Source organism: Mercenaria mercenaria, unplaced genomic scaffold, assembly GCF_021730395.1.
Source record: "Mercenaria mercenaria strain notata unplaced genomic scaffold, MADL_Memer_1 contig_2799, whole genome shotgun sequence".
NCBI classification, from domain to species: domain Eukaryota; kingdom Metazoa; phylum Mollusca; class Bivalvia; order Venerida; family Veneridae; genus Mercenaria; species Mercenaria mercenaria.
The window spans coordinates 12,847-29,668 of NW_026460878.1; the positions used below are offsets into that span (position 1 = coordinate 12,847).

General features: G+C 33.1%; 1 protein-coding gene across 2 annotated transcripts in view; it reads left to right on the top strand.

Annotated features, from left to right (window-relative positions):
- Positions 1–16,822, top strand: part of LOC128552432 (uncharacterized) — a 56,221-nt gene that overhangs the window by 11,306 nt on the left and 28,093 nt on the right. Inside the window, exons 4-5 of one of the 2 annotated variants that reach the window (XM_053533470.1) lie at positions 1,499–1,629; positions 4,203–4,878. In XM_053533470.1, coding sequence (XP_053389445.1) covers positions 1,499–1,629; positions 4,203–4,229 — 158 coding nt within the window. In that variant the 3' untranslated portion in view covers positions 4,230–4,878. Of the gene's footprint in view, positions 1–1,498; positions 1,630–4,202; positions 4,879–16,822 lie in introns of those variants that run through there. The other variant, XM_053533469.1, reaches the window with a different exon arrangement.

Genomic DNA, 16,822 nt, shown 5'->3' on the forward strand with positions numbered 1-16,822 from the left:
AACCAGTATTACTGTATGGTTGTGAAATTTGGGGTTTTGGAAATGTTGATTGTATTGAAAAAGTTCAGTTGAAATTTTACAAATATATTTTTAAACTTAAGAAGTCAACACCGTCATATATGATATATGGTGAACTTGGTATCTTTCCAGTATGTATTGATATCTATAGAAGAGTTATGTCGTTTTGGACAAAACTTATTAAATGTTCTAATGAAAATACTGAAAAATTACCTTGTAAAGTTTACAGAATGATATATGAAATGAATATTTCAGGTACTGTAATGTCCCAGTGGATCGACAATATTAAATATTTATTATGTTCATCCGGATTTTCGGGTGTATGGTATAGTCAGAGTTTTTTAAATGACAAATGGTTGGTTGAGTCAATTTGTCAAAAATTTAGAGACAACTTTACGCCGCTTTTCATGGAATTACACACTAGTGTAGCACTGAAGGTTCCATGTGCACCGCCGTATGAACACATCTGCGGATGTCTCTAAATTGTTTTTTGTACTTTTAGCATGTGTAAATGTTGGGTTCTGCTCAACCCGGGGCTAGAGGGCGTGGACGGTAGCATGCATTTCCACTACCGTCCATGAACAGGCTCAATCAAACCGAGCCTGCAACATTTTCGGTTTTGTTGTGTTGAGCGACCTGTGGAGTTTCCACATTTTCTATTTTATACAGAATGGAATTCTGATATACAAATTACATCAAGCACTAATATTTACAAAGCTATTAAAACTAATTTTCATAGAAGCGCTTACATCAATCTTTTGTCATCTAGACGTAGTCTATCGATTATGCGTTTTTTTACAAGAAACCATAGATTACCTGTGGAAATGGGAAGATGGCAGGGAATACCATCTTCTGAAAGAAAATATACTTTTTGTAATAATGATGTAGGAGATGAATTTCACTATCTTTTTATTTGCCAAAAATTTGTTAATGAAAGAGAAAAGTATTTGAAACGCTATTTCTATGTTAATCCGAACTTTTTCAAATTGGAAGAATAGTTTTCTAGCACAAATATAACTGTACTGAACAAATTAAGTATATTTGTCGATGTAATTATTAAGAGCTTTTTACGCTAATATATTTATTGGAACATTGCTAGAACACATACATTATCATCATTTGATATTCTTTGTAGTATCACATACATTTATCAGACTGCTATATATATTATGTTTGTCGTTCTCCATTGAACTGCAATTTGTTAATATGATATGCCGCCATTACCCACTGTATAACTATGAAAGTGATGCTTATGTTGTTTACTTGATGTAAACCTAAGTTGGAAAAATGAAGTTTGAAGTTTGCTTTGCTTTTCTTTTTCTAAACATATGGAGCAGGTTCTGCCTACGTGCATTAAAATACTAATTTACATGTATAAACCGTGTTTTTGTCTTTATGACGGTCTAAGTTTTCTTATGCACATAAATATTAATAGAATCACATACCACTAATAACCAAATTTTGTCGTTAAAATTTACAGGGTATTACAGAAAAGTTCCTGGCCAGGAAATGACACAAATGTGGACGAACTTTTGTAACTTCCAGAAGTACTATGAGGATAATCCGTTGGAAACATTTGTCGCTCCTCAATGCAACACAACAAAACCAGATGTAATTATTGTTTTTATCAAATGCTTGACAACATTCTTTTCCCAGAATGCTCTCATTCGTCATTCGATTGCTTCGTAAACGGAAGTGAAAGAATAACAATATTGTATGGAAGATTGACATTGCATCTAAAAAGAACACGGCACATCAGCCGTCCGATTCGTTTTCCTGAAGTTGTAATGCTACAGGAAATCGATTTTCTTTGCACAAGTCTTCTAAAGAACATTTTATCTTTTGCTAATATCTTAAACGTTACCTGAAGTACACTTCTCAGATTTGAAGCTTTTTATTTTTACATAAATTTCAACAAACTCAATATCAACCATCATAATCATTTATTTTATGTTTTTCGGTGGTTTATCGAAATATAACGGTGAATTATATCCTGATAAACTCACTGGCCACTCAGTGAAAATTATCAAATCTGATACCCGGATTAACGTCAAAAAGTTTACCGAGCGTACTGAAAGCCGGAAACAATATGACGATGACGTCGTTAAAATGACGTCATCTTTGCGATGCTTCCTGATAAAATTTCCCGCAAATTTCGACATTTATTTAAAATAAACACAAGAAAAGTAGAGTTTTAGACATAAAATAAACAGAAAAATTGTTGGTATCGATGTAATATCACGGTAATTTCACTCGTGAACACCAAAAGTTGTTATTTTCACTCGTGGCTGCGCCACTCGTGAAAATATCACTTTTGGTGCCCACTCGGTGAAATTATAACGTGATATTACACCGAAACCAACAATTATCCTCTATATAATTCTACTCGCGACTCTTTTCTTAAAAAGGTCATAAACATATGTTAAGTGAACATGTTTTTTTCGGAATCTACTGAAACAAACTTTCGTTTCAATAAACACAGCTTATATGATAAATTAAACCAAAATATCGGATTATCTATTTATACATGCCAACGTCTCTAAACTTAACTTTTTACCACAAACGTTTAAGACTCTTCGACAACTTAGTGATAGTGACCCTGAAATGAAATCTTAATCATTATGAAATCAATAGCGAGGGAGCATAAAGACCTACTGTGGTTTCTAAATGACGAATTCTCCACTAATCTTTTAGTGTTTTTTTCTACTGCAATATGGCTATAAAAAGATAAGCCTCTTAGTAATTTTTACAAAAACACTCTTAGAAAAAATGAAATATGTCCTTTATGTGATTGGTTTAAAAAGAGGTCAGCACTTATTATATTGATCAGGTTAGGTGAGGGGTTATTTTGTTATTCAGAAAATAGTTTTACGTTTGTAGATAAATTTGAATTATTTTTTTATCCCCCACCGATGAAATCGGGAGAGGGGTATTGAAATGGCGTTGTCCGTCCGTCACGTCCGTGCATCCGTGCGTGCGTGCGTCCGTCCACAGCCATATCTCAGTAACTAGCAGGTAGAATTTCATGAAACTTAAAATAAAGATGAACCAACATACTGCGATGATGCCCGTCAAGGTTTTTTTTATTGGTCAATTTTCCTTAGAGTTATTGCCCTTGATTTAATTAAATATGCCCAAAAATGTGCGTCCGCAGCCATTTCTCAGTAACTATCATGTAGAATTTCATAAAATTTGAAATAAACATGCACCAACATACTGGGATGATGCCCGTCAAGTTTTTTTTTTTTTTGATTGGTCAATTTCCCTTAGAGTTATTGCCCTTGATTTAATGAAAAATCCACGTCTGCAGCAATTTCTTAGTAACAAGCTGGTAGAATTTCATGAAACTTAAAATAAATATGAACCAACATACTTCGATGATGCCTATCTTTTTTTTTTAATTGGTCAATTTTCCAGAGTTATTGCCCTTTAATTGTTTAAAAATCTACCGATAACAAACCAACCAAATGGTAGAATTTCATTAAACGTCTTTCATTCTTTTCCTTGAACATTTATTATAAACATGGGAAGTTGTGTACCCACACCTGGTCACCACCTTGCCTTGGTCACCCCCACTCCCACCCCACATCACCCCCCCCCCACACACACACACACACACACACACACACACACACACCCAAAAAAGATAATTTTTCATTCCTTTTTATTTTTTTTCAAACCTTCCATGAATATTTATCAACATGCAAAGTTGTACTATTCCACCACCTCACTCTTCCACCCAGTCATGCCCACCACCCCAAGCATGCATCACCCCTCCCGCACCCCCATTTTTTTTTTCTTTTTTTTTTTCATTTTAAATTATCCATCAATATTTATAATTAACATATGATGTTTTTATACCCTCACCCAGTCACCCCCGCTGCCCGCCTCCCCCCACCAAAAAATAGCATTCGTTTTCTGTTAGACTGATTTTGACTAATGAAATTATTTGCCTCTTAGTAACATCCTTAACTTTTTGCCGGATATACTGTTTATATACTCCTCACCACAAACCCTTTCGGCGGGGGATACCAATTCATCGAATTTGCTTGTTATTTATATGTTTTAATGTAGTAATACAAATTCATTAACAAACTATAAAATAAAATGTATTGATTGATCAACCTGGCTGTTGCTGCATAAACGTTTTGCGAATAATTTTAGATCGTTAATTTATGTTTCAGATCAAGACGGATCAAGAACCTATATAATTTTAAATGGAAATTGTCTTCTTCTGCTTTGGACGACAGCGAAAAACTGAACCTGGAAAATCTGGGCATAATTGATATTCCTAACTGGAGATTTAAAAACAGAATAGAACTTTATTGAAGGATCTCAGATTACAAAATATCGTTTTGCAATAACATATACACAAAACATTTACATATATACAAGAAATCATACATACGAGGTTTGATGGAACATACATTATCTGTTTATTGAATGTTTCTTTTTTGTGACTAATAAAAATAACGAAAGTTTTAATAAGTTCAAGCTGAGGTTTGTAATTCTAACTGAATACTGACAGTTTTAAGGTTGTAGACCTGTAATGGCTCTCGGCAATTTCCGTATGATACAATCCAGCATTCTTTGAAAGTAAATGGAATTGAACGCGCACGCGACTTTCCGTTAAATCAGTAGAATGCCGAAATTACGTATTTTTCGATTCTCATAAAGGTATCACCACCTTAATATGACTTTGCCTCAGACTTTACCGGACAAAAATAAATTGTTCAGATATTCTGCAAATTTTATTATAGGTTTTAGATTCAAAAAATATTTTTTTTATGAAATAAATGATTGAGATGGAATTTTAGACGAAAACAATTGTTATTATTTTTATATATATGGATAACAGAAATATTGTTTTAAAGTAGCCATTCCTCCCCATATCCCAAAGTATTCATTTTCCAAGAAATTATGTAAACAAATTCTACAAGTAAGATGGCTTTGGGGGTAGGGTTGGTTGCGGTGGGGAGAGGAGAGGAGGGGGGAAACGATTGTCTAGAGCTTAAACACTATAAAAGTGGGTTGGGTTAATTATGATACAATAGTGCAGATTTTGCCTTTATTTGATATGTAAAGTACCATATATTAAATGGACTGTGGCCAACATGGAGAGAATATTCAAAAAAATAGGTTTTATCTGAACAGATTGAAAAAAAAATCTCAATTAAGTTACCAAATATAAACCAGAATGACAATATAACCTAGTTAGTTAACACCAAAATACACATAGAATACACAAGTACAGTGTGTTTCAAAATAAGATAAACAACTGTTTAAGAACCTGGAAATACTGAAAAGGCATTTATGTTTGAAAAACTTCGGTTTGGATTTCATGAGATGTTTAAATAAGAGAGCACCATAAAGAAAGCAAAATAATGCAAAAAACCAAATGAATATTATGTTATTGTTTCGGAAAAAATGACCGCGACATGTTAAAAAGGTATTAACTTAAAAACACTGTGTTTTCTCACCAATTTTTCTTCTGGTTCGCATTCATTTGGTAAAGGAATTTTTAAAATGATACCAAATATATGTAATTGAGATAACTCTGAGTGATTCTGCACACGTCCAAAACCAGGCAGCGTTCATGCTGTACTGTCAAAGAACATTTGCAAAACATTTCAAGAGTATTATAGAGTATTGTAACTTCCCTTCACGTGAACATCAATAAACATATCCTGAAGAGTACAGTGGTACTTAAAAATAAACAAAAACAAAACAATGAATATATGGTATGAGTAAACACATATGGCAGCAACACAGAGCAATATGCTATCTATCAAGAACCTTTAATCTTGTGACACTATCTTGAAACAGTAGAGTTTGATTAAAACTAGTTTGAATCATTCTCATCATATCTTGACATCGGTTTAAAACTTTGAAACGGTTATAATTATCCTTAGTAATGTTAATGAAATTGGCAACAGATTATTCAATACTGTGTTCTATTGACAGACTCCAGACGACAACAAATTATGAATATTTGTCGTAATACATGAAATGTATATGTAGTATGATCAATAATAGTTGCGAATTTGAGGCCGAGAATTAGAACATAAACTAAAGTAATGGACCCGTATTAATAATCGGTCAGTTACCTATTCTCCGTATGTGATTTCGACATTTTCTTTCTTTTTACGGAAAGTCACGTGCGCGTTCAGATACATTTACGAACGTAAGCCTATACCGAGTGGGACTACATAGACCTACGTTTTGAAATAATGTATTTCCATGACATCCAGACTGAGTGTTCGTTTGGCAAATCGTTTCGCTTTATCTTCAGGAATTTTCTTAGAAGCTTTATTCATGGTTAAAACCATTACTTTAATCCCATAAATTCCAGTCTAAAACGCCCAACGTAAAATTGCAGAGAGCCAGTCAAAATATCGAAAAAATATCAAAATGTTTCTACGACTATATCTTGAGCTTTGTCCTATTAATTTTTTAATATTATTTCATGCATGAATTCACAAAAATAATTACAACACAATTTTGTAAAGGTAAACGTACTCGCACGTGTCAAATTTCACCGACTATCGTCTGTTCTGCAAGTTCCCTATACTAAAGTGACCAGTAAGTTGTGCAGCATACACTACGTTACAGACCCGCGCACGAAAATACTTTCCTGCAATTGGTAGATGTTCTCAAATTTGTGGGAAACGTGGCAGGAGGCCACCAATAGTAAATCATGGGTGCGGCTATTCGCCAGTTAAAAAAAAGCAATTATCGTGTCAATAAGAAACTATTTAATGGACCAGGATTGAAACTTATAGCAACTGTAAAAATAGAATATTCCGCAGAGGTAAAAGACCCTCGAAGATTTACCATCGCCAAATATCATTTTTGTATTAAAAAATACGAATTTAAACAATTAGATTCTGATATTCAATGTTAGAGTTTAGGCATTTAATAGACGGAAATAACAAACTTCTCATATCTACATATGTTTTTGGAACAGGATTTTGTACAGATCTGCTTTCCAGTGCCATGACAACAATTCGATGCGGTATAGTATAGTGAAATATAAATTGCAAGTGTAAGATTTGTGTAGGAGGTAACATCCAAGTAATACTTTTGCTTCCTATTGTATAAGCGTTTCAGAAAGACTTTCTTATGCTAGTTGATGAATGAGATATAATCCATATTTGATTTACTCTCTGGATAATACTCACTGTGAACGATTAAAGCTTTACGATCTTCGTGTACATTGTGTATTAGTTTCTAATTTTCAAACCTGATGAAAATTTTAGTCCGGCTTGTTCTTTATAGTATATTTCTCGGTTAAAATAACATTGTTTAACGAGATTTTCATAATATTTTTTTTCTCAAGCAGTGAAGTAGCTATGCATACTGCCTGAACTTTCAAAACGTAGGTACAGGTTTTTAAGCAGTTACGTTTTTTTTTTTATTTGTTGCGCCCGCAATTTTCCATTACACCATTAGGCTTTTAAGAACACTTTTGAGTACATTTATCCTCTGCAAGTGTTTTAAGATAGTTTGATAAGTGTTTTTCCTTCATATTCTTATTCTTTCGTTTAAAGCTTTGTACAGAGCGGCATGTGAACATTATTGTGGCGTATCAATTAATATTGAAAGCTTTTACTGCCTCAGGATGCCTCCAGTGTTGATCTCCTCAGTTGCATACATTATACTATGTGTATAATTACAAACGTCTTTTACGTTCTAATATTGTTTACCTTGGTCGTGATATTGTGTATCAGCGTCTTAACGCTAGGTACATATGTATATATTTTGTACAGACGTTGCTACATTTTGTACAAACGCCGTTATAATATATAGAGGATATTATATGAGTGTCTTTTCATACTGAATTTATTAAACGAGTTGAATAAATTCAATGTGGAAAGTCACAAATGTAATATTCTATTTATCACATGTAAGCCTTTCCTATCAAAACATAAAAAAAAATCTACTCTTTTTTACTATATAAACAAGTCAATTTGACCAACGATTTTTACTCTGTAAACGACGTCGACGTCAAAGCTTTATTACACTAGTGTATTATCATTTTTATTTAAAAGCTTTATTACACTCCCGCGACGTCAAAACATGTGATAATAACCTTTATCGTTTTATTATGTATAGTTTGTAAACATATCGTATTATGTGTGCTGTCTTTGTAAGATCATTAATACAGTCAACTATATTATGAGCACATGAAGATGTATCACCTGCATAAGAAATTATACTATTTATACGCTGCAAAAACAGCGTTTGTATCTGATATATAGACATTTACCTACTTGCTTTTTGTTTCGATAAGGTCTATAGATACATTTTATGACGAAAAATCCCAAGTGTGCCTGTGGCGGGATTCGAACCAGGGTCACTCAGGTGCTAGTCCAATGCTCTAACCACTGAGCCAAAGAGTCGACTCCCTGACGCAATTGTCAGAGATTGACTTTATACGTACATGCTATGCGTAAGTGACCGTAACAATGCAACAAAAGCATGAGGTGTCCGTGCATGTCCTTTACGATGCTCGCGCGATTGACTAGGTAAACAGTATTATCGCTTGTTTTAAAAAAAAGTTCGTGTTAATTATAAATTTTCGACCAGTTTTAATATGTTGAAATTTGTTCTAAACATGACCATCCCGTTGCTCTGGCCGTCTTTCATTTGTGTAAAACAGTCAGACACTTGTATTGACTTTACATCCACAAGTAACTGACAACTTCTTCACATGAATCAGATGTGGAGGACGAGACTGACTTTAAACGAAATCACGTTTATTCAAATCGTTGCCATGCCACAGAGAACAAAATTCTCAAACTACAAACCTCTTAATTAGTTGTACTGTGCTATCTCTTTGAGTTCAATATTTTATATCAGCTATATAAAGTTACACTTATCTTGACAAAAAGTATGTCCAAGACAGATTTTTATCCTTAGCTAGCTATTGTCAAAGATAAAATAGAAGAAAAAGTACATTCATACTGAGGCATGTCCCTATAAACTATACATTATGACATTTACAAATACAAAGCTATATATAAATGCCGAATATTTATGTTCTGTTTATTTCTGACTTTCCAGCTAGTGCTAGAACACTTGCAGACTTTGACCCTGACCAAGCTTATTTGTTCCAAGAGGAATGTGTTCAGATGTTTAGTAACTCTCTTCATAGGGGAGCTATTTCTGAGAAGTTATCAAAACGTTAGTGTTTTTCTATTGTTCTTATGATACACCCGTTACACTGATCGATGCATATTATTTATCCCGATCCAGATGATATACCCCTGGGAGAAATTTTCAGCCTGCTAAGATTATTTTTCGAAACATATACAAGAGAACCCAATTACACAATTTGTGCGTAAGGTAATGGACACGCACCATTTACTGGCTGACGCGATACGGATGACAGGCATTTCTTGTAATAATGAAATGATAAATCTATATTAATACATTTATACGGCAGTGTATATTTGAGTAGCAAATTAAAGAACTAAATAAACTTACAGTTTTTTTCAAATATGTCAAAAAAAAATGATAAAATGCCATTGACCACATTGCTGACCTCAGAAAGAGAATGTTTGCCAAATGTGCACGGATTTTTCAAGCAAAACATGTCCTAATTGCAATATGTTTACAGGCGCGTAGCAAGTTGGGCATTTTGTTATATTAATAGTATCCGATAAATTGTAGCACACATTGTCTTGTTCTTTCTTTTAATCATTTCTATTTAATTATACATACCTGTTACAAACGTTTTACAAATCCGAAACCAATCTGGACTATGCAAAACAAAGGAGCATGTAGTAGGCATTGTAACTGAAAATATACATTTCAAGTAGGAGCTATCTATATTATATGTATGTGAAGTTAACTGCATCAGAATACAAGGACTGAAAAAAATTATTAAAATATCATTTCCTGAAAAAGAGTTATTTGAGCTGAAAAAAATTATCCCGGATGAAATATTTGGAAAAAATGGAGACAACTCCGCAAATACTTCATGATAGGCTTAGAAGACAATTGACCTAGTACCTCATGCAAACTACCCACTTTTTACCTCTAATCATGAAAAAAGCATGCATACTTGCCACATGGATTAGCAACCTGAATACAAAACTATGTAGAGATCAAATAATTGATTGCCCTGGGGAAAGTAGGACATTTTTTGTGGTGAAATTTGTCAACAAACAGACGTTTTTTTTTAAAAAAGTCAAAACCCACAAAATTTCACAAGGTGAAATATGTTGAAAAGGCTACTGCTGGAAAGAGAACAATCTCAACTACCCATATATATGCGTCAAAGTATGGGAAAATATCTAGAAATATGAGAAAATCGAAGAAATCAATTTCAAGACTGTTAGATGCATAACTGTGTAATCATACATGGCATTTATCATAGATAGGTTACTTTTCCTCTGCACTGATATAACATGGGCAGGATTAGGATTAAGAAACGGTGTTCACTCAACAATTTCACTATATAATTAGATTGTTTCCCTTGCGTAAAGAAAGCTTAGGGTAAGTCTCTACATGTAGGTAAGTCAGTTATCATTCTCGAAATAGTTCTACATGGTGTTTATAGACTGCAGAATTATTCCTCGAACAGTAACTACCACATATACAAAATTAAATAACATTTGTGCACATTACATAATATAAAATATTTATACTAAAAATAACAATGATTCCTCACAATACCAGTACATTTGTACATAATACAGAACGTTTAGTTTCTTTCCTTGTGCACTGGACAACAACACCGGAGGCAACATGAGGCTTACTTTAGGTGTTCCATAAATTACAACTGTTTGTTGTATATGCGATGAGACATTTATGAATATATATATGTACGATTCATGACCAAGACAAAATAGAAAGGCTGTGTAATTGTACGCGAATCATAAGTTCTAGTGTAAAGTGGATAACATTTTTTCAGTATCTGATGAAATATGTTGAAAAAATTGCTTCCGTGTTCAAAACACTTGACCAAATTTTATAAACCACTCTAAAGTACTTGAATATTTTCGTAAGCACACAAAAAGTAAACACTTTCCTGACATGCACCAATCAAGCGGCATGCGTAAGACCTCTAAATAGGTTATCTGTTATACCCAACTGAATTTATAGGTTTACTGACACAAAGATAACGTTTTGGAAAAACCACTCTTGGGGAAAACCCCAAGTGCAACGTGGCGTTTCTTGTGATGATGGAATAAGAAAATATGTTGGTGAGTAAAAATTGTCAATATGTAGATCATTTTTCAAAATACAAACGTTATCTAATCAAGACAGCTCACTAAAAACCCATTGATCATATCATTTTCACCATAATATAAACATATTTTCATAACAGAGATATAATATCTTTTGTACTGTTGGCTTATACAACAGATCAATGGTGTATATCTGACAGTCATTTCATTTTATTTGATATCACATTTGACGCAACACGTGCAAATACTTAAACCATTTTGAACTTATTTATGTTATTGTAATGTATAATTGAACAGAACAGAACAGAACAGAACATATACTTTATTAATTTCAGAATTACTTGTATTCTTTAATTATTTATCTTTGTTCTTATTAGGCCTATTTATTATACACACATAAGAGCAATGAACTGTATTGACTCCAGGTTTTACAGAAACCCCAGAAATTACAGACCTATCACATAAAATATATGCTGTAAAACAATGCACTAGTATTAAATGCGTACGATAACGGGTTGACATGAGCCTCGTTTCAAGATCGGCAATAAAATACTTGTACCTGTGCCCTACATCACAAGTCAGGTATTAAAATCATGTCTACATGTATGTATCAACTCTATCTATATATAGCATAATTTGCCATTTAAAAGCTGACACTATTCATTGCAAGAAGAAATTTGAGTCTATACGGCCCTTCGATAAACTACACAGCTGTTGCACTGATAATTTTTGTAACTAACGTATGTCCTCTTCTTTTTCAGATAATTTCCCTTTTGAAAAAAGCTGTGTAGACATCAATTTTTTTTATATCGAGAGTCAATACATTAAATTGGACTAGACCAAACTTCTCTTATCTTCTTAGATCTCTTATAATGTCATTCATAGCGGGGTGATAGAACGTCCGTCGCAGCGATTAATTGATATCAGAACGGCCTGCGATTTACATAGAATTGTGAAAGGACTTTATTTTGCTATGGTTATGAATTCCATTTTTGATTCCACAATTTATCACTGTTCAAGCAATAACATTTATTTTCCTATCTTTCAAGTGATATATTTTGCATTAATGTAAAACATGTTCTGTTTGCTTCTAATTTTGTTTGAAGTCAATCATTGTATTGTATATCCCTATATAGTGCATATAAAATGTCAAAAATACTTTTTTGCTTACTATATTGCCTCCAGATGCATTTAAAAATGGATGACATCGCATTTTGTCCAAACTGTCATGTACATGTACATTTTGACCTATTTCGGCCAATTTTAATAAGATATTGTATAATATGATGTTCTGTTTCTTATTTGTTTTTTATTTGGCATTTATAAGTAAACAAGAAACAACAATGTTCAGCATTATAAATCCTTTGCGCAATGTTTTGATAAATGTAGAATTGTCGTCGTACGCTGTTCTTTCGCTGTTTAAGGTAGTTCTGCACGTTTGATAATCCGGAAGTTATGGCGGAACGTCATTAAGCCTGGAAAACGTAGAATAAAGCCTGGATTCGGCGTACGGAAATAAAAATCATTTTAAGAATAAATGGCAACCTGTGAGTAAATGTATTACATTGGCACTGCTGCTATCTTTCTAAAGTTGAAATATGATATTTAAACATCTGACACGCTAAAAATTCAAAATAATGTCTCGAAATTAGCATGAAATGCACGGTTCACTTAAATCATGGTCAAATACTTCGAAACTAAGCACACGGACCTATACATTTTATTTCACCAATTCATAGGCCATATGCTCATTTACAAATGTGAGAAGTTTCATTAAAATCTACATTGTAGAAAAAATTCTATTCGCGAAAACGTTATGAAACTTATGATTTTCCCATAGACTCCCATTATGAAATGTTGCATGAGGTCCATATTTTTCAAATCAGTCTAGCAAAATCCTATCTTTTATCTTTTTTATTTGCTGAATTTTCTAAGTTTTGAAAAATCAGAGTTTAATCTACATTTAATTCTACATTGTAGAAAATATTTCGATCCGAACTAAGAAGATATTATCCAGGGGACAAGGACTAGTTTTTGTTTATATACAGGTTGGAAATACGAAGCCAAACCGTTCATATATTGTTAAAAATGAAAAAAAAACAATACAACGAAACATGATTTTTTGTCATTTTTTCGCGCGCATAATGTTCGCCGGGTATACCACACTTCTTTTGAAGCTAAGCTGCAATGGTGTTCAAATTCGTGAATAACCTGCATGTTTATCCCATTATTCAGTTTGCATGTTATTTTGCAGATGTAATACATGCATTAAATGTTTAAGAAAAAAAACGAAAAAAAAATCTATAATTAACAATTCTTTTTTCAGTTCAGCTACTGGAAATCTTTAGATATACATTATTAAATCTGTATAGAATATGCGTCTTTGTTTTGTTAGCATTCTGGTGTAGACGTGTGAGCATTGATTAGGTAGCGTTATAATAGCAGACTGCGTTGTTTTAGAATATATTTGTGTTTTGATTTCAGTTGACGTACATACTTGTGCTGGTGGTTTGTTTTGCTTTGTTTCTATTTTATGTGCTCTATAAACAACACAAGCGATGACTATATACAACTTCTTTACACCAAAGGGACATTACCTTTGTTATTACAGTAGTATTTGTGTATGCGTGCTTACGTGCGTGTTTACCACACCGACATTGTTTAACAGGTCGGTAGCTACATAAAGTTAAATATAAATGTTTATACACATTCAGTTATATTTTGTACATATTTAGAACTCCATGAAACGGATATTTTTCTAGCTTGATAATCGAGGAGAGTCTAATACAATTAGGTTTATGTATATTATGTGCAGTAGATGTCAGGTTATAACATCTACAATATTTAACGGTTTTGTATGCTTATTTTGCATTTACTGTATTCTACATGGTAGGAAAGAAAACATTTCTGAACAGGAATAAAACCTATTGAACTGTGAGGAAACAATACCAAACAACGATATAGCTGCATCTACGAATGTCTCCACGATTATATTGGAGAATAGCAAGACTGGAAAGAAACAATCAAAAAAAAAATTGAAACAAGAAAAAATACAAATTGTCAAATGAATATTCAAACACTTTTACATCAGACAATAATATAGACTGTAAAACAGGACATCATTGGAAAACCAGTAATAATTATGAAGCCAAATGGTCAACGTTGGAAGACTGGAGGAGTCAACAAAAATATGATAAAAACAATTTTCAACAGCAAGCGGTGGAAACATGGCAGGATGAAGAACAAAACGTTGACATGAAATTTGTAACTACGTTGAAGAGTCGCCGGAAGCTTTACGAAAATACACATCTTCCCAAGGAAAGCCTGGAAGATCTCATTGTATTTTACGATGAAAAGGTAGTCCTTGATTACGAGTCTGTGAATGAAAATGAGTCAACAAGTGATGCCATTATACATAAAATATTGTACCGTGTACGCAAAAACAGACGTTTTAAACGCTTTCCGCAAAGCGAAGGTTCCGTAGCGACCAGTCTTAAAGTCGGTAAAGCAGACGAATTTGACTACAGTGTCGACATTTTAATAAACAGAAACGAGGTGAATTTATCGGATCAGCCATTTATGAAGACATATGGCCATGATGACATTGATACATTTTCCATAAGACAGGTAATCACTCTTGTAAACTATTGTTTCAGGTGGTACTTATAGTTTTATTCAAATGAACACTGTAAGGAACATGGAATATTTCTTTCCAATCGTGATTTCACAAAATTTTCAATTCTAACATAGTTAGATTGGTCTGTTATTTAAACAAAGAAAGACATCAAGCGTTGTATATTTGCGCGGACCGGTGAAAGATTAATATGAAGTCAAATTGCCGCGTAACGCCACGTTCATCACTATACGAATGAATGTAGTTCACCTTTATAACATCATGACATTTCAATAATCATGCTAGTATGTAAAGATCTTTATTTTGTGGTTCGCCGTTCAGATGTTTTGATATTTAACTACTAGGGTCAACGTTCTTGTGGTTCAAATCCTAAACATTTGAACAAATGATATTATTGAAAGTTTAATTCATATAATACTTGTATATGTTAAGGTACAAGAAACCGAATTTGTCGGCAGTGGAAAGCGTTTCTTTTACGCCGGATGACATTCCACCTTGATACACAGCTGTTCAGCTGGGATGTTATGATGCACACTGGTATTTGGACTGTTGTATTTCGGAAGGATATTATGATGATGATGATGGATGGCTTCTGCCTTACGAACTTCTGCGCAGCTTTCATAACAGTATAGGCGAGACTTTGCCTTGGATTGATGTCCATGGTATATAATACAAAATATTTTCTTCTCAGTATACTACCAGAATAGCTTTAGTGAATCAGATATTACAAAAATAACCCGTTTGTTTTGTTATTATAAAAAAAGTCAATCTCGAGATCTTATTTATGCGAATAATATGTGAATTAACTTCGATGAACAAATTAATACAAAATAAAAGTTGTAATTTCAAGATAACATTTTGATAAACTTGTCCATAGTATAGACGTCAAACACAATGGAAAATGTTTCCATTTTTCAGTAAAACATTCTTTTTTTAATTACGACATATTGTTGATACACAGTGTAATGAACTGTTAGATCCTTTTCTCGACTTCATATGTCGGTGATATTGAGTTTCCAACTAATGTTTTCAAAGTATTTACTTTTGGTTTTCAGAGAGCGTCACATTGAATAAAGGAGCTCGAGGACCAGCGATATCAATGACAGTCCAACAATTTGGTGGTCGTCCAAATATTTCTATTGACATTACACCAAAGTTAGTTTAAACATATTTTATTTCAAACATATGTGCATATTACAATTTACAATTTACAATATTGTTATCATACATGCTGAAAAAGGATTAGATCCGACACCAAAGTTGACCCTTCCAACACAAACACTTAGCGTAGAAGATTTCCAGTGGCCAAGGAAAAATACAAACCTTTGGCTGACCGAGGAAAAGGTGGAAAGCGTCGCTTATCAAGAGATATATTTGGTACCAAAGGGAGGTAAGTATTGGAATATATCGTTTGCCAACTGTGAATATGAACTGCTTAGAGTCATTGATCAAAATAAAACATGGCGAAAGGGATGCCTAAGAATCATGAAAAAGAACTTATGCAGTGGAAATCGCAATCTCATTCGGGTCTGAAAGGACTTTCTACCTACCTTTTGAAGGTATTATATTAGATATTCAAGTATTCGTATCTTATAATTTTATAATATAATTTGAATACGATATTTCGTCATATACTTTAAATGAAATGTAGATAAAATCTGAAACATATTTTCATTGTTTTGTTTCCCGGTATGATTTTTGACAATAATGATAATAAAATATACAAATATTGTCTATTAGGAAGGTCGATATGAGGATTTATCAACCTGCAAAATATCATATCGACAGAGGGCGTAGCCCTCAATTCTCATATTGACCGTACCGAAAATTCAATACTTATTTTAAATACCAGAACTAACAACCCTTAGGTAATATGTGAAAACTTTAAACATTTGCAGTAGCTGATATTTTGTCCAGTGTTTTTGTCTCAAATTGTGTACTATGTCACATTGTTATGACGTTACTTTCGGAG